The sequence below is a fragment of the Protopterus annectens genome, chromosome 2.part2 (assembly GCF_019279795.1).
Source record: "Protopterus annectens isolate FY-2018-M chromosome 2.part2, PAN1.0, whole genome shotgun sequence".
NCBI lineage: Eukaryota > Metazoa > Chordata > Ceratodontiformes > Protopteridae > Protopterus > Protopterus annectens.
Window position 1 is genome coordinate 430,158,014 of NC_056730.1, and position 19,038 is coordinate 430,177,051.

A 19,038-nucleotide genomic window follows, 5' to 3' on the forward strand; every position below is an offset into this window, starting at 1 on the left:
GTCAGTGCTATTAAGGGACAAAGACTTAAGGAAATAATGCCGACTAAAGTACAAATATCCTACAAGAGAGGTAGGAATTTATCTGATATGTTAATACATTAAGATTTTATTTCACAGACAGCCACATTGTATAGTGAAATGGCGATAAATAAAGGAACTTATACTTGTAGTAGATGCTGCAGCTGTAAATATATAGTTAGGAAGTTTGATAATATAAATGGCACACATTTTACACCAAATGGACTGTTTAACTGTAACACAGAAAGTGTTATATATTTATTAAAGTGTGGTTGTGAATTATATTATGTTGGAGAGACAGGTCTTTCAAAAAACGTATGCAGGAACATGTAATAGATATTGTGAATGTAAGAATGGAAAGCCCTTTAGGGGCTCATTTTAAATTATACCACAACTCTAATCCAAGCTGTTTAAAAGCAACAGTTTTAGAAAAAATAAAATTACAATTAGGTGAATTTAGAGAAATAAAGAATAAGTTGCTGTATAAAGAGACATTATTTATTTTAAAATACAGTACAATGGAGCCATTTGGCTTGAACAAAGACTGTAATTGGAGGTTGGTAATTAGATAATTATAATTAATTGAATGAAGTATTGTAAATAATTTGAATTAATTGAATGAAGTATTGTGTATAAAAGGAGAATCTGTTTTAATGCTTATTACTCCTTGAAGGGTGTATTGTGAAGCCGAAGCACTAAGGTCTATTAAACTGGATTTTCATTGGTATGTTTGTGTGACCGTTTTATTGTTGTTTCATTTTATTTTCAGACACTGCCTTATCTGTAACACACGTAATCAGTTAAACCAATTTCGGTTAGTCACCTCAGATGAAAAAGTTAAGTCTGAAAGACACAATCTAACAGGTAAGGGCCTAGGATGGAGCCCTGTGGGACACACTGTCTGTAACCAAGGATTTCACCTGTCCAGTTGTTGTATGATACTGCCGTGTCCTGCTTGTAAGCTATGCAGCTATTCATGTTATCAAGAGTACATTAATACCTAGTTGCACTAATTTATCAGTGCTTTGTGTATGACCCTGTCAAATGCTGAAGTTAAACCTATATAAATTACATCAGAGCACAAATTTTCATTCGTAGCTGTTATTATATTTTTATAGAACATCATGTTACAAATTAAGATCGGGGTGTGATGTTTTAGACATATTGTGTGTGTCTCAAGACTTTGCTAAATAGGTATATTCTTCCAATACATATACAGAGGTAAATCTCCCATCTAATCTTGCCCAGTTATTCTGTCTTTCTGAAAAGAAAGTGTATTTTTCTTTCTTTAGGTAGCACACAAGTCATACCTGTCAGCCCAAATTACATTAAAATCTCATGAATATTCCCTCTTTGGGTACTGCTACCCTCCTAGGACATCCTGAGATATCTACTCTATCTGTGACTGTATTCCAGTCCATCCATCCTCAGCCTTTTCCATTTTGCACATGGGGTCAGTCACCTCATGCAATAAGTATCCTCTTGTGATGGCTTATTTCTCTCATTGAGTAGTTTAACTTTGTATAGTTTGCTCTTTTTTCCCTTGTTACCATTACGTATCTACCTAATTGATCTTTTTTTCTGCTCTTTGGTTATCACAGAAGAATTCCTACATATTAACATTAACACTCCTCTTCTCCTGGCATTTGCACATTCTGCTGAGTACCTTTCCCTGAATCATTTTTTAGCATTATTATTCTTTGAAGGACCCTTGGGAAGTAATTATGATGCCCTCTAATCAAGTGAGTTTCATGCAGCATTGCCACCTGGTGTTCATCCTCCACATATGGGCAAGAATTTTATTCGCTTTTGGCTGGCTGGTAAAACCATGTACATTTCACTGTAGTATTTTATGCTTCATTTGCAAACTAGTCACTAATTCCCCTTTTTATTCTGATTCTTGATGTATGTTCAGTTGTTTGTATCATTATAGGAATTTCCTGACCACTTGACAATAGGTTTCTTTGCCATAGTTTTTTTTTTATGCTCTACTTCTTCTTCTGAGGCATTTACCCCTAAGCTAATCTTACGCAAACAAAAAGAAGAAACAAATAACTGTGAGTAGCAAAACTTCATTCAACTCTTCATCTTCTTGTAAGATTTGTTCCTCTGCTCTTACTGTATCACCCCACCAATTTTTGTTTCAACACTTGAGTTTTGCTTAGCTGCATGCTACTGCTGCACTGAATACATTCACTTTTGTTACCTTTACAGTAAGCATGCCCTTTAATTCTGAGTAACTTCTACTCAGTCATGCCCCCCCACCACCACACACTTGCGCACGCGACATACACACAAGCAAGCATCATAATTTTATAATTCCTGTGCCTTACCTTTGCCTGCAGGAACATATCTATATCGGTTTAAAACTAAATTCTAAGCAAAACTCTAATATAACCACTCTTCTGTTAGCGTGTCATACACTTTATCCTCTTTGCCCACTTTGTGCATCACCTAACTGTATCTGTTTTCTATTTTTTCCTCAGATTCTCTAATTTCTAAGTTTTATAGGTCACAGTATTCAACTCATTTTCTGTTAATTTTCTCCTTTAAATCCTTCCGAAGGGCTCCTTCAAAGAATCTTTATTACTATTCTATCACTTGACTGTCTGGTATGTCCAAACCGGAAATCTGATGTCATTTTCATTCGTTCCTCAACTAATGGGTCTTGGATCTGCCCTCAAATCCAGCTCGGACACATTTCTTCCAGACTCTTGTATTCGACTTTTGAGCTCCTCCCCTTAGCCGTAATACCCTTAACTGCTGTATTATCTCAGATCTCTTTTGCCGCTGTTATACTTCAAATGCGTTTCACACTTTCTCGAGCTTGGGGTTTATTCTTACACAAATTGAATTTTCGTGAATAAAAGTAGATCTTACTTAGTTTACTTTTGTTATTATCCTCTTTCTATATTTTTCTATATTCCTATCCTCCATTTACATTTCTCTTGGTTGGTCTTTCTACCCCTTCTTTCGGGTATTTCTAGTTGCCATTGTTGGTAACCCCTTTTTCTTTCTTACCTGTTTTCTCAGGGTATTACTTTATTACCATTGTTGGTAATTCCCCTAACTTTATAATCCCCTTTTAAAAAAAAAGGGGGGGGGGTTCGTCCATTCCACACTTTTCCTCTTTTCTTCTTCTGTCAACATAGCTGAAAAGCTGACAAGTTTTAAGAAGTTTACTTCCTGTGGGCATAAGATACCCAACTCTGATGCCCACAGGGAGTACTTCTGTTGCTTAGGTGCAGGCCATTTAGAGATCCCTTGATCTCTACGCTCGACGTTCAACTCCAGGGCCCTAAGCAATGAATGAAACAAATTAGTTTTGAAAGGTTGGCTTCCAGCTTTAGCTCCCTCTTCATCTTCAGTTTCAGGAGGTTAAATCCCCACCAAGAAATTTAAAATGTCTTCAGAGCCCAGAGAGCACAGAAAACGCTGTCCTGCATGGTCTCCTAAACCTGCTTCTGCATCGGAGTCACCATCAAATATTCCTAAGTGTTCAGATCCAACCTCCTCAGATCCGAAGCTCATTATGTCAAAATCTCCTCAATCCTGAAGCCATCACTGTTTTCTGGAGCTGGTCTTCCCTAGGTTGCGATCTCCTATATTACAGGAGACAGCAAGAAAATTGTCTTGACTATTTTCTAGGTCTTCTTCTATTAGATCCTCCCTAAGTCTATCCAAGGCACTTGTGGATAGGATAATGAGCAAATTCCTCAGAGCTCAGATCAAGATCAGGGTCTTACCATCTCCATCTCCTATTGGATCTGTGAGCCTTCAGCCTGTTTCCCATCCCATCCATATATCCTTCTCTGATCTTGAAGCCCTCAGATCCAGGAACCCGAAATGTTGAAACATTAGATCTGAAGATAGCCTCTTCTTTGACTCAGACGGTATCCTTGTCTCATTCGGGGCTGACCCCCCCCCCCCCCCCATTGAGCAGGATGAGTCTTAGAGCTGAAGAATTGCACCTAATCCAGAGGGATGCCATTGATTCCAAGATTTTGGACCTTGGCACTGGACAGCTCAGGTACAACTTCTCCCTTGAGACGGGGGTCCAGCAGGGATAGGGCTTATCTGGAACCTGGAGTTACAGCTCCAGTGAAGTTGGCTTTGGCTTCTCCTAGTAATTCTACTTTTAAGGCGGTGGAGGGGGGTTTCTCTCACCCAAGATCTTTTTTGACTCTCCCTTTTAATGATCCTACCACCATTCTTCCTTTGGATCGAACGGCTGAGCCTCATCCTCCTATTCCCCAGGGATAGTCATCCTGTTCAAGCTTCCAGGCAGTTCCTGCTCAGGAACTTCTCTTTTTTCTGATACCTCTCCAGATCATCCCACTGAAGAGGTCCCCCAGAAGAAAGTGTGCAAAAGGAAGCACTTCGATCTGCCTCAGAAATCTTTAACCTAAGATACCGATTTCAGTGAAGGAGAAGGGTCCCTCAGATCTCCACCAGAAGACATCTTCTTCAGAGATATCCTAGAGACCCTTAGCTAGAAGTGTGGATGGTCTTCTGATTCCCCTTCCCACGCAGAGTTGGAGTTCCTAAAAGCTTTCAAGTCTGGTTCATCTACATCTTGGGTTTCCCCTCTGGTGGGTGACCTTATTGATCTTGTGTCCCCGCTGGGCATGGAAGGAGCCAGATACCATGGAATCAGTTTCATGTTGCCAGGACAAGATTGTTGCTCCACCCAAAGAAAGACCTATTTGGAGTAAGAGAGTTGATGTAGATGCCATGGTTGTGGTGGCAGCCACTAAGAATGAGCTGGATGAACAGAACTTCTCTGTTCATTTCCCGAATAGAGAGTCTATGACAATGGACAGGTTTGGAAAGCTTGTTTATGCCTCAGCGACCTTTGCCTTATGGTCGCTTAATTATGTGACACATTTTACCAGATTACAGAGAGACTTAATTAAGGAACTCTCTAAGTGTAGTCTTGGGTCCATGTTGGCAGAGGAACAGAAACAGTTTTCTTCGCAGCTGGCCACCCTTCAGTAGATCTCTAACACATCCATGAGGTTAATCTCTCATGTAGTAGACGTTTCCTCATGGTTAGCGGGTTCAGGCATAGCCATCAGGAGACATGCGTGGATGCGCTTGTGTGACTTTGCAGAGCCCTTTAAGTCTTCTTTCATCAGTGCTCCCTTTGATGGATCTTCTTTGTTTGGACCACCAGTAAAAGAAACACTTTCCCCGTAGTGAGCCAGATGGAAAAACCTAGTCTGCCATGGGATCCCACTTTTCTACCCAGCAAAGATCCTTTTCTAGGAATCAGTGCAGTGGTAAGAAGATGTAATTAGAAAAATCACAGGGACCTTTTCAAGACTCATGAGGGGAAATTTCTTCCAGAGGCAGAGGGGAAGATGCCATCCTGACAGCAAAGGGGGTCCACAAAACCAAGGGCTATAGAGATTCTTTTCAGACAGACCCTTTCTGCACTCCTGAAGGGTTACCCAACTGTTCTTCTCCGGAGGCAGTCAGAGGGTACTTATCTTTGCACTCTGAAGTCTGGGCATTCATCACAAAAGACACCTGGGTGCAAAGAATTATATCCAGAGTATATTTTATTCCCCCACTCAAACGGAAGAATCTCCCTTGTGTTCCACCCAGTCAGTGGGAGTTAGCATCTGTAGAAGTTCAAAAGCTACTGCACAATAAGGGTCATCCAGAGGTTCCACCATACCAGAGAAGATTCAGAATGTATTCAAGGTTCTTTTTAGTGCCAAAGAAGACAGGTGACCTAAGGTCCATTTTGGATCTCAGCAGTCTAATTCAGTTTGTGACGAACACTTACGTTCCGGATGGTCAGGGTTCGGTCTATTCTGCCTATTCTGCAGAAAGACAATTGCATGTGATCCATAGATCTCCAGGATGCGTACTATCACATCAAGATGAACCAGGCACTCTCGAAGATATCTTCACTATTGGCTGGGAGCCAGTCATTTTCAGTTCAGACCCCTGCCCTTTGGGCTCACCACAGCCCTAGGGTGTTCACCAAATGTATGGTGGTAGTAGCAGCTCATATCAGGCTGCTTGGATTCAGAGTGTTTCGTTATTTAGATGACTGGCTCCTCACCAACCTTACCAGGCATCTGCTTGAAAAAGCCAAGGACTACTTTCTTTAGTTGTGCCAGTTTTTGGGGATCACAGTCAGTTATTCAAAGTGCCAGCTTCAGCTGGTTCAAGTCTTGGAGTTTATAGCAGCTCACCTGGGCACAATTAATCAGTTGGCATTTCTTCCTACAAACAGAATACAGACCTTAAAACTACATGTCAGTCATTTTCTTTCACATCCTGCTCCCCCAACAGAGTTGGTTCTTCAACCCATAGGGTCCATGGCTGCAGCGATTACCTGGTTGCCAACTACTAGTTTCCACATGCAGATTCTTCAGTGGACAGCAGCAGTTCAGTGGTTGGTTCTTCAACAGCCTTTGAACCATCCTATAAAACTTTCTCAGGTTTGCAAAAACTCTCTACTTTGGTGGATTAAGTCCAATGAAGTTTGTGAGGGACGTCCTTTTGTACTTCCACCCCCAATAGCCGCAGTGACCATGGTCACCTCCCAGTTGGAGTGGGGGTGGGGTATTTCTTAGGATGGACTGTTCAAGGCATGTGATCCCCAGAAGAGACCAATTTGCATATCAGCATCCTAGAGATTAGAGCAGTCCTTTTAGCATTGCAGGCTTTTCAGAGCTCTCTTCATCTGTGGACCTTTGCTATACAAATGGACAACATGTGGTGGTCTGGTACATCAACAAGCAGGGGAGAACCAGGTCCTACTCCCGTTTGCCGAGAAGCAGTGAGTGTGTGGTAGTGGGCGATCTCCTCCAACCGCTTTCTTCTAGCAGTGCATATTCCAGAGAAGTCCAACATTCTAGGCGACTAGCTCAGCAGGACTTTTCCTGATGCCTCATAAGTGATCTCCCATCCAAACGGTGGAAGAGAGCATCTTCTGTCTATGGGGTCAAACTTGCTGCGATCTCTTTCCCTCTTCCCTCAGCAACAAGTGCGTCAGATTCTTTGCCATAATCTCCCCCTTAGGGGGAGTCACCGAGAGATACTCTAGTCCACGTTTGGCACTCCAGTCTCCTGTACGCTTACCTCCCTTACCTCTAATTCCCAAATTTCTTCAGAAAGCGCTTGGTGAAAGAGCAAAGTTGTCTTCATTGCCCCATATTGGCCTCGGCAAATTTGGTTCGCCTTTCTTTGGTCTCACCTCCTGTGCCCTCCTTGGAGACTGGACCCACCAGTCCAGCTCTGATATCTCATCCCACAGAAGTGGCTCACACAGACATTCCAGGCCTCAAGTTGATCGCATGGCTTTTCCAGTTCCAATGTTTTCTTCCCCAGTTCGCCTTATTTTGTTGTCATTCCAGAAAGCCTCAACTAAAAAAATATATACGAGTAAATTGAAAAGATTTTCTTATTGGGTGCATCAAAGAGAATTAGATCCCTTTATTTCTCCTGTTCCTGCTGTTTTAGATTTTTCTTGCTTCACTTTTTCAAGGAGGTGCTAGTTTTTCAGCCATCAAAGTCCAGCTAGCAGCCATCACTAATTATCACACTGGAGATCATGCTCTCCCTCTAGCTTCATCCATGTTATACAAAGCTTTCCTTAGACCCCCATTAAAGACCTTACTTCACAATGGAACCTTACACTTAAGTTGTAGAGCTTTTGCTCGTCCTCCCTTTGAGCCCTCAGCCACGTCTGATCTCAGATTTCTGTTTTGGAAAACAATCTTTCTAGTGGCTATAACTTCAGCTAGGCGAGTTTCTGAACTCCAAGCACCGTCTTCAAAACCACCTTATTTGATTTTCCATGAAGACAGAGTTGCTTTGTGTCCCAGACCATCTTTTCTGCCATAAAATAAAAAGCGAGTAGTCACCATGGCTAAAAAAATGCAGATTTTAATCAGTGTAAGTAACACGTAACATTCTGTTAAGTGTTGTTTATACTGATTAAAATCTGCGTTTTTAGCCATGGTGACTACTCACTTTTTATTTTACATGTCTGGTTTAGTAGTGTTAAGTCCTTATCCAGTAGCACCTTTGATATTTTAATTTTTCATCTTTTCTGCCATCTTCCTTCCAAAACTATCCAGTAAAGGAGAGTACATGCTTCACCTTTTGGATGAGTATAGCCACCTTTTGTTTTTATCTTCATAGAACAAAGGATTTTAGGAAGACTGACCAACTGTTCATTTCTTTTGCCCATAACAAATTGAAGAAGACAGTTTCTAAAGTTACTTTAGCAAAATGGTTAATGGACTATCTGTTATGTTTATTCTCTACATTGTCTGCCTTTACTGTGACCCTCCTAAAGTTCATTCCATTTGATCTATGGCTATATAATCTACATTTTGGGCTAGAGCCTCTATTATTGCAGCTGAGGACTTTGTCCCGTTTGTTGAGGGAGGAGTGAATGAAAATGACATCAGATATAAAAGTTATGTACTCACCATAACTTTGCACCTGTGGTGTTCATTTTAATTTTTCCTCAACTTCCCACCCTCCTTCCCCCTCTCCTTAAACTTTGGGAGTGATCTAATAAAAACATTAGAACCTCTGTTCATGTTTGACCCCCTTTTCTGTCCTCCTTTCTTTTGTAAGTTAAAATCAATTTTTTACGGATTAAACAGCAAACTCAGTCTGAGGTAATGGAGCAGTTAAGGGGCACTATGTGTAGAGGGAGGAACTCGTGAGTCGGATCCAAGAGTCTGAAAGAAATGCGTCCGAGCAGGATCCAACGTCAGATCCGAGACCCTTTTGTTGATGAAGAATGAAAATGAGAAAGACAGACACATAGTTATGGTGAGTGCATGACTTTTATTTGTACCTGTGCTAACTGGCTGGTCTTGTTTAACTCATCAACCTAGCCCATTTTAACAACCAATCAGATCATAGCTTTTGAGCTACTCCCACCACTCTCTGTCTCAAAACACACCCTCTTAGAAGAAACTCACAAATTCAAGCATATATCTGGTATGGTACTCAAGAAAAGTTAGCCTTATTTGCAAATAGCATTGTCTTGTATTTCATAAATCCAGAGAAGGAATGCTTTGAGACAATTTGAGGTCTTTTCTAATTCTAGATGTGCAGTTAATGAGTATAAAACAAATGCTTTAGTGATTCATAGGTTCATAGATTAGTACTAAGCTAACTGCCCTTGCGAGCCATTTTAAGCCTAGCGAATTATCCCTTGTGAGATTCAAACCCTGCACCTTGAGTTTGTAAGGCAAACACCTTAACCATTAGGCCACTCTGATAAACTATATACCCATATATGGACTGGTTTAGCAATGCTAGTATTTATGGGGGCATGATAAGATGCAGTATTTAGATGTATGGATTAAAAAGGATTCTGTTATGGTAGCTAGGGATGTGTGAAGAGACTAAAATGATAATTCAAAAAATGAAAAACTGGAAGTTTTTGATTATAGACATGGTTAGTAAGGTGCAAGCTGTGAAAAAGTTTTTAGTCACATTACTTGATGAAATTTTTGAAACCACTATAATGCTCTGTTTTTTAAATATTTGACAAGTGACTTCCTTGCCCTGAAATCTGCTGCAGTGTCCTTTTTTGTCATCTTTCAGTAAAGACCAATGTCAACCTAGTCCATTTCATTTTCTTCGAACAAACACTTAGATGTTCATGCTTTATTTCTAGTTTCAGATGAGCAGACTAATATCGATTTTTTTTTTCGGTTTCTAGTTATGCTTTAGTTTATACAGTTTTAGAAGGTGCTGCTGTTCCTAACGTTTTGTGCCCATGAGAAGATAGGATTTTCTACCGTTATATGCTGCTTTTAAATAATGCACATGTACCATTCATAATTCTGGAGTGATCCTTTGAAGATACAGCTAATCTGACTTGCATATAAAGACTAAATGTTGGGGAATGAACTCCAAGAAACTGGAATTAAAAGAAGTTACTTGTCATTTCTAACTAGCTATTTCTAATGTTTTCATTCAAGTGCTTAAAGTATCATTCTGAATAGCTTTTATGTAAAATGTTTATTTTCTCTTTGTGCAATTATTCATAGTTTGAATTTTTTTGTTGCTAGTGTTAATGTCTGTGTTCTTCACAGAGTCACTAATGCATGTGCATATCTCCTGATGTACTTTTAAATCCAAGTCCATTGTTGCAAACTGTTGTCTGGCACTTCTGGTTAATGTTGACATTTGCTTTCTATTTGTCTCTCCCTCCAGGTGTTTCACGAGGGCCGAGCCCAGTTACTCTTGGAAATTTTGATACACTTCCTGTGGCAGTAGCCTTAACGGAGTCTGTCAATGCCTATTTTAAAGGAGCGGATCCTGCAAAGTTAGTATAACTGCCTGTCTTTATTGACAAAGATTTGTTTATAAAACTGTGTGTAAATTTATAATCTGTTTTGATACATGTTTGTATTTGAAATATAAACCTACTTGTTCATGTTTGTATGTAATGGCTTCAGATGTTATGTGATCCTATCTCGCCTACATTCTGACTGATGGGTTCGGAGCCGATCCCTCGGCTCCGACTCGGCACGCTTATGCCAAAGAGCGAAGTCTCTTATTGGCTGAGCTTACTATATCCCAGGATGCACCACTACCAGTCCCCCAGATCTCGTTTGCCGCTTCCCTGCGAAGACGTGGTCTCGAGCTGGCTGGGCTGAGTAGTTTTTATTAACTAACTTTTCTGTCAGTTTTTTGCTGTTTTTTGTCACAAAAGCTGTTTTAACGGCTAGCAGCTCTTTGTGTGTGTTTGGATTGTGAAAACTGTTGTGTGTGATTGGGTTGAGTTTGTTTTCGGCCCCCCTCCATCCAGGGCCTTCCCGGACTGTCAACCCTTTTAAAACTTTACAGGGTTTCAGAGTTCCTGTCATTTACAGGAAGTGTTTGCGTTAAGCTATAACTGTAAGCTTAGGTTTATCATCAGTAAATCTATAGTTGTTTACTTTCCTGTCAAAGTTACTAGAATTGTTTAATATAATGTCACAAACTCCTAGGCCTTCGGGCTTTAAAAAATGTTCGAAATGTGGTTTCAAAATGTCTATCACAGACGATCATTCGCTCTGTGTATATTGTTTAGGGGCAAAACACTTGCAGGAGTCATGCAGCGTATGTCACGCTTTTTCCTCAAGGGTCCTCCAGGAGAGGAAAAATAAATTGATTCTTAAGGGGTTAATTAAACCTTCCTTTGAAGAAGCCTTGGCATCCTCTCCTTCTCCGGCTAAAAGAAAAGGGCGGTTCCGGCCAGTCCGTCGGATCCGCCCGCCAAGAGACTTAGGCAGGCCTCTCCTTGGCTCCAAAGACTTGAGCCGAGGTCGAACGGTCTGCCTCGATGCCACCAGTATCGACTCCTCTGGCTTCGGAGCCGATGGCTGGGGCATCGAGGCGGGTCACCTTCGGCTCCGCTGCTCGGAGCCGACAAGGGTCGCCCGCCCAGACACTTCCTCCTCGGCGCCGAAGTCTACCTCGGCACCGATGGAATCTGGTGTGTGTATTCCCTCGGCGCCGATACTCATCGAGTCGCCTCGGAGCCGGTCCCCTAGCCCTTTGGGGCCGATGGAGAGGCCGTCTCGAACCCGTTCTGTTTCCTCTCGGTCTTGAGAATGTCAGATTCTGATATAGACAGGGTGCTCCAAATACTGTACCAGTCCCTAGTCGTCCAAAAATTTGTTTCGGTTCCGACCAGTTGGCTTCGGAGCCGATGACCTCCCACCCATTGCCATTCCTCCTCCGACTGCTTGGCTCCGTCGGAGCAGGTGCTGTTGGAGCCGGTGGAGATCTCAGGGTCGGCTCCGACCCTTACTCCAACCCGGGCCTTCGGGTCCGAGTTTGGTCTGCGGACTTCTTCGGCTGGACCGGGGTGATGTTTCGGGACCTATGCTTTCGGTTCCGAGCCTCCCCTCGGTGCTTCTGCGGGACTTCCGTCGGCTATCACGGCTCGGAGACCGGACACTCCCAGGATTCTGGGGTCCGGCTTTCAGGGCCATGAGGAGTGCCTTGGCCAAGTCCTCTTGACCATCTCCCGGCTTTACCGGCACCTTCCCTGGGCGTGGAGACTGGGTCTTTGGCAGTTCCCCTGTCCGTAGCCGGCGGGCCCGAGGCCTGAGGTTACCCCAGTGGGGTTCCCCTCCTCCTGAGGGTTCTTGAGTTGTCTTCGGAGGAACCCCCAAGGAAGAGATCGTGCAAGAGGAAGCACGTGGACTCCCCCGAGTCTATTACATCAGACACTGATATGGATGATGCAGAGGGGTCCCCCAAGTCGTCCTCGGATGATGTCTCATTTGCAGACATCTTAGAGATCCTCAAACAACGAGGCGGCTGGATATCCAAACCCCCCTCTGCGGACGAGTCAGTGCTCCTCAAGGCCTTTGGGGCTCAGCCCTCCGCCTCCTGGGTGTCTCCGCCCTTCGAGCTTCTGGATTTAGTTTGTCGAAGGCGTGGAACATCCAGATACCGTGGAACCAGTCCCTTCTCGTCCAAATAAATTTTTGTCTGCTCCCCCTGAGAAGGAGTTCCTTACTAAAGGCGTGGCTGTAGATGCCATGGTGGTGGCATCTGCTACACAACAGGACGTGGCAGAGGCTTCAACGTCCATCCATCCTCCTAATAAGGAGTCTAGGAGCATGGACAGGTGCAGGCGCACCCTGACTTCAGCGGCCTTTACTTTAAGGTCTCTGAATTATTTGGCACATTTTACCAGGCTTCAGAGGGATCTGGTCAAGGAGTTGTCAGATTCCCTCTCGGGTAACCTACCTGAGCAGCTAGCCCAGTCGGTTAGCTCTCAGTTGGCTATCCTTACGTCAATTTCTAACTCGTCCATGAGGCTCATTTCCTATGCGGCCGAAGGGGCGGGTAGAGCGGCAGGCACAGGCGTGGCTCTCGTAGACAAGCCTGGCTCCGCTTGTGTCAGTTCGGAGGCCTTCAAGTCTTCCTTCGCCGACGCTCCCTTTGATGGGTCCTCATTGTTTGGACCCAAGGTGAAAGACACCCTTACCCGCTGTGAGCAAGAGGGAAAAACTTTATCTGCCGTGGGTGCCCGTTATTCCACTCCCTTTCGGCCTTACCCCAAGGCTAAAGGAGGGGGAAAAATGTGGTTCCAAATCTGCAAGTTTTTCTCCCAACAGCAGGAAGATTCCCGTCCAGAGGCAGAGGACGGGAAATTTTTCAGGGAGACGCCGTCCCAGAGGCGGCAGAGGGCCCGCAATTCTGGAGACCGCGAGTCCTTTCGTGGCTCTTCAGCCTCCCACACGTCATGAGGGATTGCCCGGCTGTGCTGCTCGGAGCCAGTCGGGTGTCGTTGCCAAGCACCTAAAAGCCTGGGAGTCAATCACTCCAGGACAGATGGGTGCTTCGGATCATTGCCGGAGGTTACACCATCCCATTCACATACTCACCCCACCGTCCAAAAGAATCCCGGACCCACCACCCAGTCAAAGGGAAATAGCAGCCGCAGAAGCTTTAAAGCTGCTAGAAAAAGGAGTCATCCAACCGGTCCCCACAGACCAGATCGGATCAGGAAATTACTCCAGGTTCTTTTAGTGCCAAAAGACAGGGGACCTGAGGCCAATATTGGATCTCAGCAGACTGAACCAATCCACGAAATCCAAATTCGAATGGTCACGTTACAATCCATTCTCCCATTGTTGGAGAAGGATGTTTGGATGTGCTCCATAGACCTCAAGGACGCCTATTATCACATACCGATACATCAGGCGTCCAGAAGGTATCTGCGCTTCAGCCTGGGAGTCAGTCATTACCAATTTTGCTCTCTGCCCTTTGGTCTCACCACAGCCCCCAGGGTGTTCACCAAGTGTTTGGCAGTAGTGACGGCTCACCTGAGAAGTCTTGGATTCCAAGTGTTTCCCTATCTCGACGACTGGCTCCTGACTGCCACCACCAGGCATCTACTAATGGACAACCTCAAAACCACCATCTCCCTGGGTGTTTCCCTAGGGATTACATTCAATTGGTCAAAGTCTGTCTTGCTGCCCTCTCAACGCATAAAGTTTATAGGAGCAGAGATAGACTCAAGATTAATGCGCGTCTTTCTTCCTGCCGAAAGGATCCGAACTTTACAGGGCCAAGTTCAAGCTCTGATCTCGAGATCCAAAGCCCCAGCCAGGATGGTTCTACAGGTTTTAGGCTCAATGTCTGCCACGGTTCTTTTAGTTCCTCTAGCAAGATTACACATGAGGATTCTTCAGTGGCTCTTGTCAACTCAATGGTCCTTTCAGGATCTTCCCTCAATCATCACATCATTATTACGGAAATATGCAAAGGGACCTTCGCTGGTGGCTTCAGACATCCAACTTGGATCAAGGAAAACCCTTTGTTCTCCCTCTCCAGTGGTTACCCTGACGACAGATGCCTCCCAGATAGGGTGGGGGCATTGTCTGGGCAGGCTAGTTCAGGGCTCCTGGCTTCCAGCGAAGCTCTTCTCCACATCAACGTGTTGGAGATGAGGGCTGTACTTCTATCCCTACAAGCCTTACACAAGTTTCTTCCTCAGGGCACCATCGCCATCCACACAGACAACATGTCGGTGGTTTGGTATCTGAACAAACAAGGAGGGACCAGATCATACCCCCTTTGCAGAGAGGCCATGAGAGTGTGGGAATGGGCTGTAGCTACCAACCGCTTCTTGGTAGCGACCCACATTCCGGGAAAGTCAAATGTATTGGCAGACAAATTAAGCAGGACAATTCTCTCTCCTCACGAGTGGTCTCTAAACCACACAGTAGCAGCCCAGGTTTTCAAGAGATGGGGGACGCCGTGCTGCGACCTATTTGCAACTCCACAAAACACCAAGTGCCAAAGGTTCTTCTCCTTGATCCCACATCAGGGAGTACCAGCCATGGATGCTCTAGCACAACCTTGGCCGACAGGGCTACTTTATGCCTTTCCTCCAATTCCACTTCTTCCCAAAGTTATTCAAAAAGCTTCTCAACTGGGGTCTTCAATGATTCTGATTGCCCCATACTGGCCTCGTCAGATATGGTTTCCTTACCTGAAGAAGCATGCAGTGGACGATCCGTGGACCTTAGACCTAATTCCGGACTTACTAATCCATCAGTCGGGACATCGGCATCAATCCCTGCAATCTTTGAAATTGACAGCTTGGCTCCTCCACTTCCGACCTTAGTTAGAAGGCACACACTAGACCCGGAAGTTGTTCACATTTTATCTTCGGCCCACAAATCCACCACTAACAAATTGTACCTCAGTAAGTGGAAGAGGTTTGCTATCTGGGCTCAACTCAAGGGTTTAGACCCTATCACTGCTCCTGTCCCAGAGGTTTTGAAATTCTTAACATCCCTGTTTAATCAGGGATCTTCTGTCTCAACTATTAAAGTCCAACTAGCGGCTATCTCTAAATTCCACGAATCCATGGATCCTCCCTTGATGAGCAGCAGACTATGCAAAACTTTCATTAAAGGTGCGAGCCTATTAAGACCACCAATTTTTCATCATGCACCTCCGTGGGATCTTGATTTGGTGCTTTGCGCATTAACATCTCCCCCTTTCGAACCGGCTGCTACATGCGAGTTAAAATATCTGTCTTGGAAAACTGCTTTCTTAGTTGCAATTACTTCTGCAAGAAGAGTTTCAGAGCTTCAAGCCCTGTCTATTAAGCCACCATACTTGATTTTCCACAAGGATAGAGTATCACTTAGGCCTAATCCATCCTTTGTCCCAAAGGTCTGTTCTAGTTTCTGTCTCCAACAATCTCTAGAGCTACCAGTTTTCTTTCCAAAATTCTCCAATGAAGCAGAATACACTCTCCATAAATTGGATGTTCACAGGCAATTACGCTTCTATTTAGACAGGACTCAGCAACTTTGTAAGTCAGACCAGTTGTTTGTGTCCTTCTCAGATAATAAATTGGGCCAAACCATCACAAAAGCTACTATCTCAAAATGGATCAGAGATTGCATAACTAAGGCTTATTCTTCTTGAATAAGCAACTTACAACATCTATCAAAGCTCATTCTACCAGAGCTATGGCTACTTCTATAGCTTTTCATTGAAGCTAGCTATATCGGAAATTTGTGCTGCGGCTACTTGGTCCAACCCGCACACTTTCATTTCCCACTACAAATTGGATGTGGCATCTAAAGGGCGAGCATCATTTGGTTCCACGGTACTCAGGAGTGTTTTCCAGTGAGCCACCCAGGATTCAGGTGCTAGGGACGCTGTCCCATCAGTCAGAATGTAGGCGAGATAGGATCACATAACATCTTTTAGTTATGTACTCACCATAACTTCAGATGTTTGGGATCCATCTCGCCTCCATTCCTAATACCCACCCTCCTTCCCCCTGCCTTGGAGATCAGAAGAGATTGAACGGTTTTGAGTTCTACTGTTTTTATCTTGTTTCATCTGACGATGTTATATAAGCAGGGTATGTATGTGTGCATGTATGCGGACAAACTAGATCTGGGGGACTGGTAGTGGTGCATCCTGGGATATAGTAAGCTCAGCCAATAAGAGACTTCGCTCTTTGGCATAAGCGTGCCGAGTCGGAGCCGAGGGATCGGCTCCGAACCCATCAGTCAGAATGTAGGCGAGATGGATCCCAAACATCTGAAGTTATGGTGAGTACATAACTAAAAGTTTACACTGCCAGTGTTTATGAAATTTAAAACTGTTTATATGGCTTTCATTTTTAGGTGCATTGTGAAAATAACAGGAGAAATGACAATGTCATTTCCTGTTGGCATTATTAAAGTGTTTACCAGCAACCCCTCACCAGCTGTGCTATCCTTAAGGTTAAGAAGTACCAGGTTGCTTGAACAAATTCTACCAAATTCACAACTTCTGTGCAGGTAGATAATTCATTTCAGTAGTACACTTTAAATAACATTTGCATGATTACTTAAAGATTAATTCTTGTATCTTTTTATGTGCAGAATTACTGCCTCTTAGTTGCATGTAAACAAGTTTTCATAGTCCTGTCAAAGTAAAGCTAACATAATAGTGTGAACAAATGTGTGTCCAGTAGTGCTGCTGTCTTAATTGTAGTGATTTGAAATTTTATGCTGAAAGGTCTTTAACAATAGTTATTTCATGCAGGACTGACACTCATCCAGCTCTCTTTTTTGGACACATTTTTCTTCCTAGCACCTGCACTAGTTGGAACCACCCATCAACTATGTGGTAAATCCTTCATTGTTGATCCTGCGCATCCAACTTCTGTAGATACCCCATAATTTATGTTGCCAATCACAAGGTTTTGAAGTAGATTGTTAGGCCTTTGTTCTTTATCCCATACACCTGTGGACAATTTAGAGTTGCTAGTCTGCCAACCATATATCTTTGAGATGTGCAAGGAAGCCAGGGTACCTAGTGAAAATCCACTGAAACACAGGAAGAATGTGCTAATTCCACATAGAAGGCACCCTTCTGAGGCAGCAATGCCACTCACTGTGCCCACCTGTATGTAGTAATATATGAGCATAAAAATTGAGCTAACGATGTATTTCCTAATTTTTTTTCCCCTGTAGCCATAATGTGTGTGTTTTGCCTGTAGCAGATCTTGCTTTCCCATAACGCATTTAGGAGTTTCAGTGTTTTGTTATAATGTACTTTCATTTGTTCAATAAACAGAATGCATGTGAATTTGTCAGATCTCGTAGTAATATTTTTGTCTTTATCATTTTGCTCTTCTGGGTGGGTTAGATTGGCATTTTAGGACCTGCCCCAGTGTGCCAACACTGCCCCAGTGTGCCAACAGCTTAAGCTGATTTCTAGGTGATTGTGCAACAGAAGTGCAAGCCAGATTAATATCTTAAGTTCATATGTCCATCTATTGTGATTGATAAGTGATCTCTCTTTTTTGCTGTATTTATCTGATATCATTCCATTTCACTGTTGTAGTATTCATTACAATAGGGACCCCACTGCCAAGGGTGGCCCGATGTCCAGCCAGTATACCAAAGCCTTTTGGTTGCTTTAAGGTACGCTGTACATCACATGTATGCTCCTTGCGTAATATAGGGCATAAAAGTGACATCTGGATATACCATCCTCAGAACTTCTTTGTTACCAATCGGAATGCCATCTCTTGGTCATCAGTCTGAACGCCCATTCCATTGCTGGTTCACCAAGCCGCTGCAGATTAATGCTACACTGGGGATTTTTGTATCTTATCTTCTTTTTATTGCTTGTGGGGTTTCATGTCATCCAAAAAGGGTAAATGCCAGTGTGGGAGATTGATTCTCCATAAAGACTGTCATGAGCAGTGCTTGTTTGGCCTTGGTGCGTCCTACGACCATATATCCTGCTCTTTCTGTCAGGTTTCTTTCACAAAACCCTCCAAAGTAGGCTTTCATCTTTGGCTTTGTAGCTAAAGAGACAATGGAAGGAGCTTCCTGCTGTGAGGGGTAGCCATCCGTGAAGAAAGCCAAGAAGTCTAATCTGGATTGTTTTGCTGTACAGCCTCCACCGGTCGTCTCTCTTGAGGTGAGTGAAAGCCTGGACGTTCGCCTGGCTCCATCATTGGATTTTTTGTCCACATATGATTTAGAGGCCGGCAGGGATCCGACTTTAGGCACGTCCTTGGAGGCCTTGCAAATGTCCGCATCAGATGTTCAGGGGGAACCTAGGCTGATTATTTCTGAGGGCCCTAGGGGTGTTCCTCAAATTTTACTCAGGGAAGAAATTCCTACTGCAGTCATTGAATGCTGTCTGGGTCAGAGCCTTCTACATTTCATAAGGTGGACATACTCTTAAAAGAAAAAGAAGAAAACTAAAAATATTTCTCTTGCTCCTAGCAGAGTTTCACTCAAGGGTTGTTTAATGCTTTGGTGTCTTTAAAACCTCCTCAGGTTATTTCTGTTCCAGCTCCTCCTTGGTCCTTTAGTCCCTTTAAAAGACACAGGGAACAGGATTCTTGTGAGGAGGAGGTAGATTCAGATGAGGAATCCCTTGCCTACTCCTCTAATTCCCTCTCCTTTAGATTATGGATCTGAGGAAGAGGAGTCTGTTAGTCCTGATACTCCTTTTGAAGAAATTTTTTTTTTGGGCACA

At 43.6% G+C, this 19,038-nt stretch overlaps 1 protein-coding gene across 2 annotated transcripts in view; it reads left to right on the forward strand.

Annotated features, from left to right (window-relative positions):
• The window catches only part of FCHO2 (FCH and mu domain containing endocytic adaptor 2), a 4,043,518-nt gene that overhangs the window by 2,996,506 nt on the left and 1,027,974 nt on the right, over positions 1-19,038 (forward strand). For both annotated transcript variants that reach the window (XM_044063938.1, XM_044063939.1), the window contains 2 exons: positions 10,228-10,339; positions 16,680-16,835. In XM_044063938.1, coding sequence (XP_043919873.1) covers positions 10,228-10,339; positions 16,680-16,835 — 268 coding nt within the window. The remainder of the gene's footprint in view (positions 1-10,227; positions 10,340-16,679; positions 16,836-19,038) is intronic.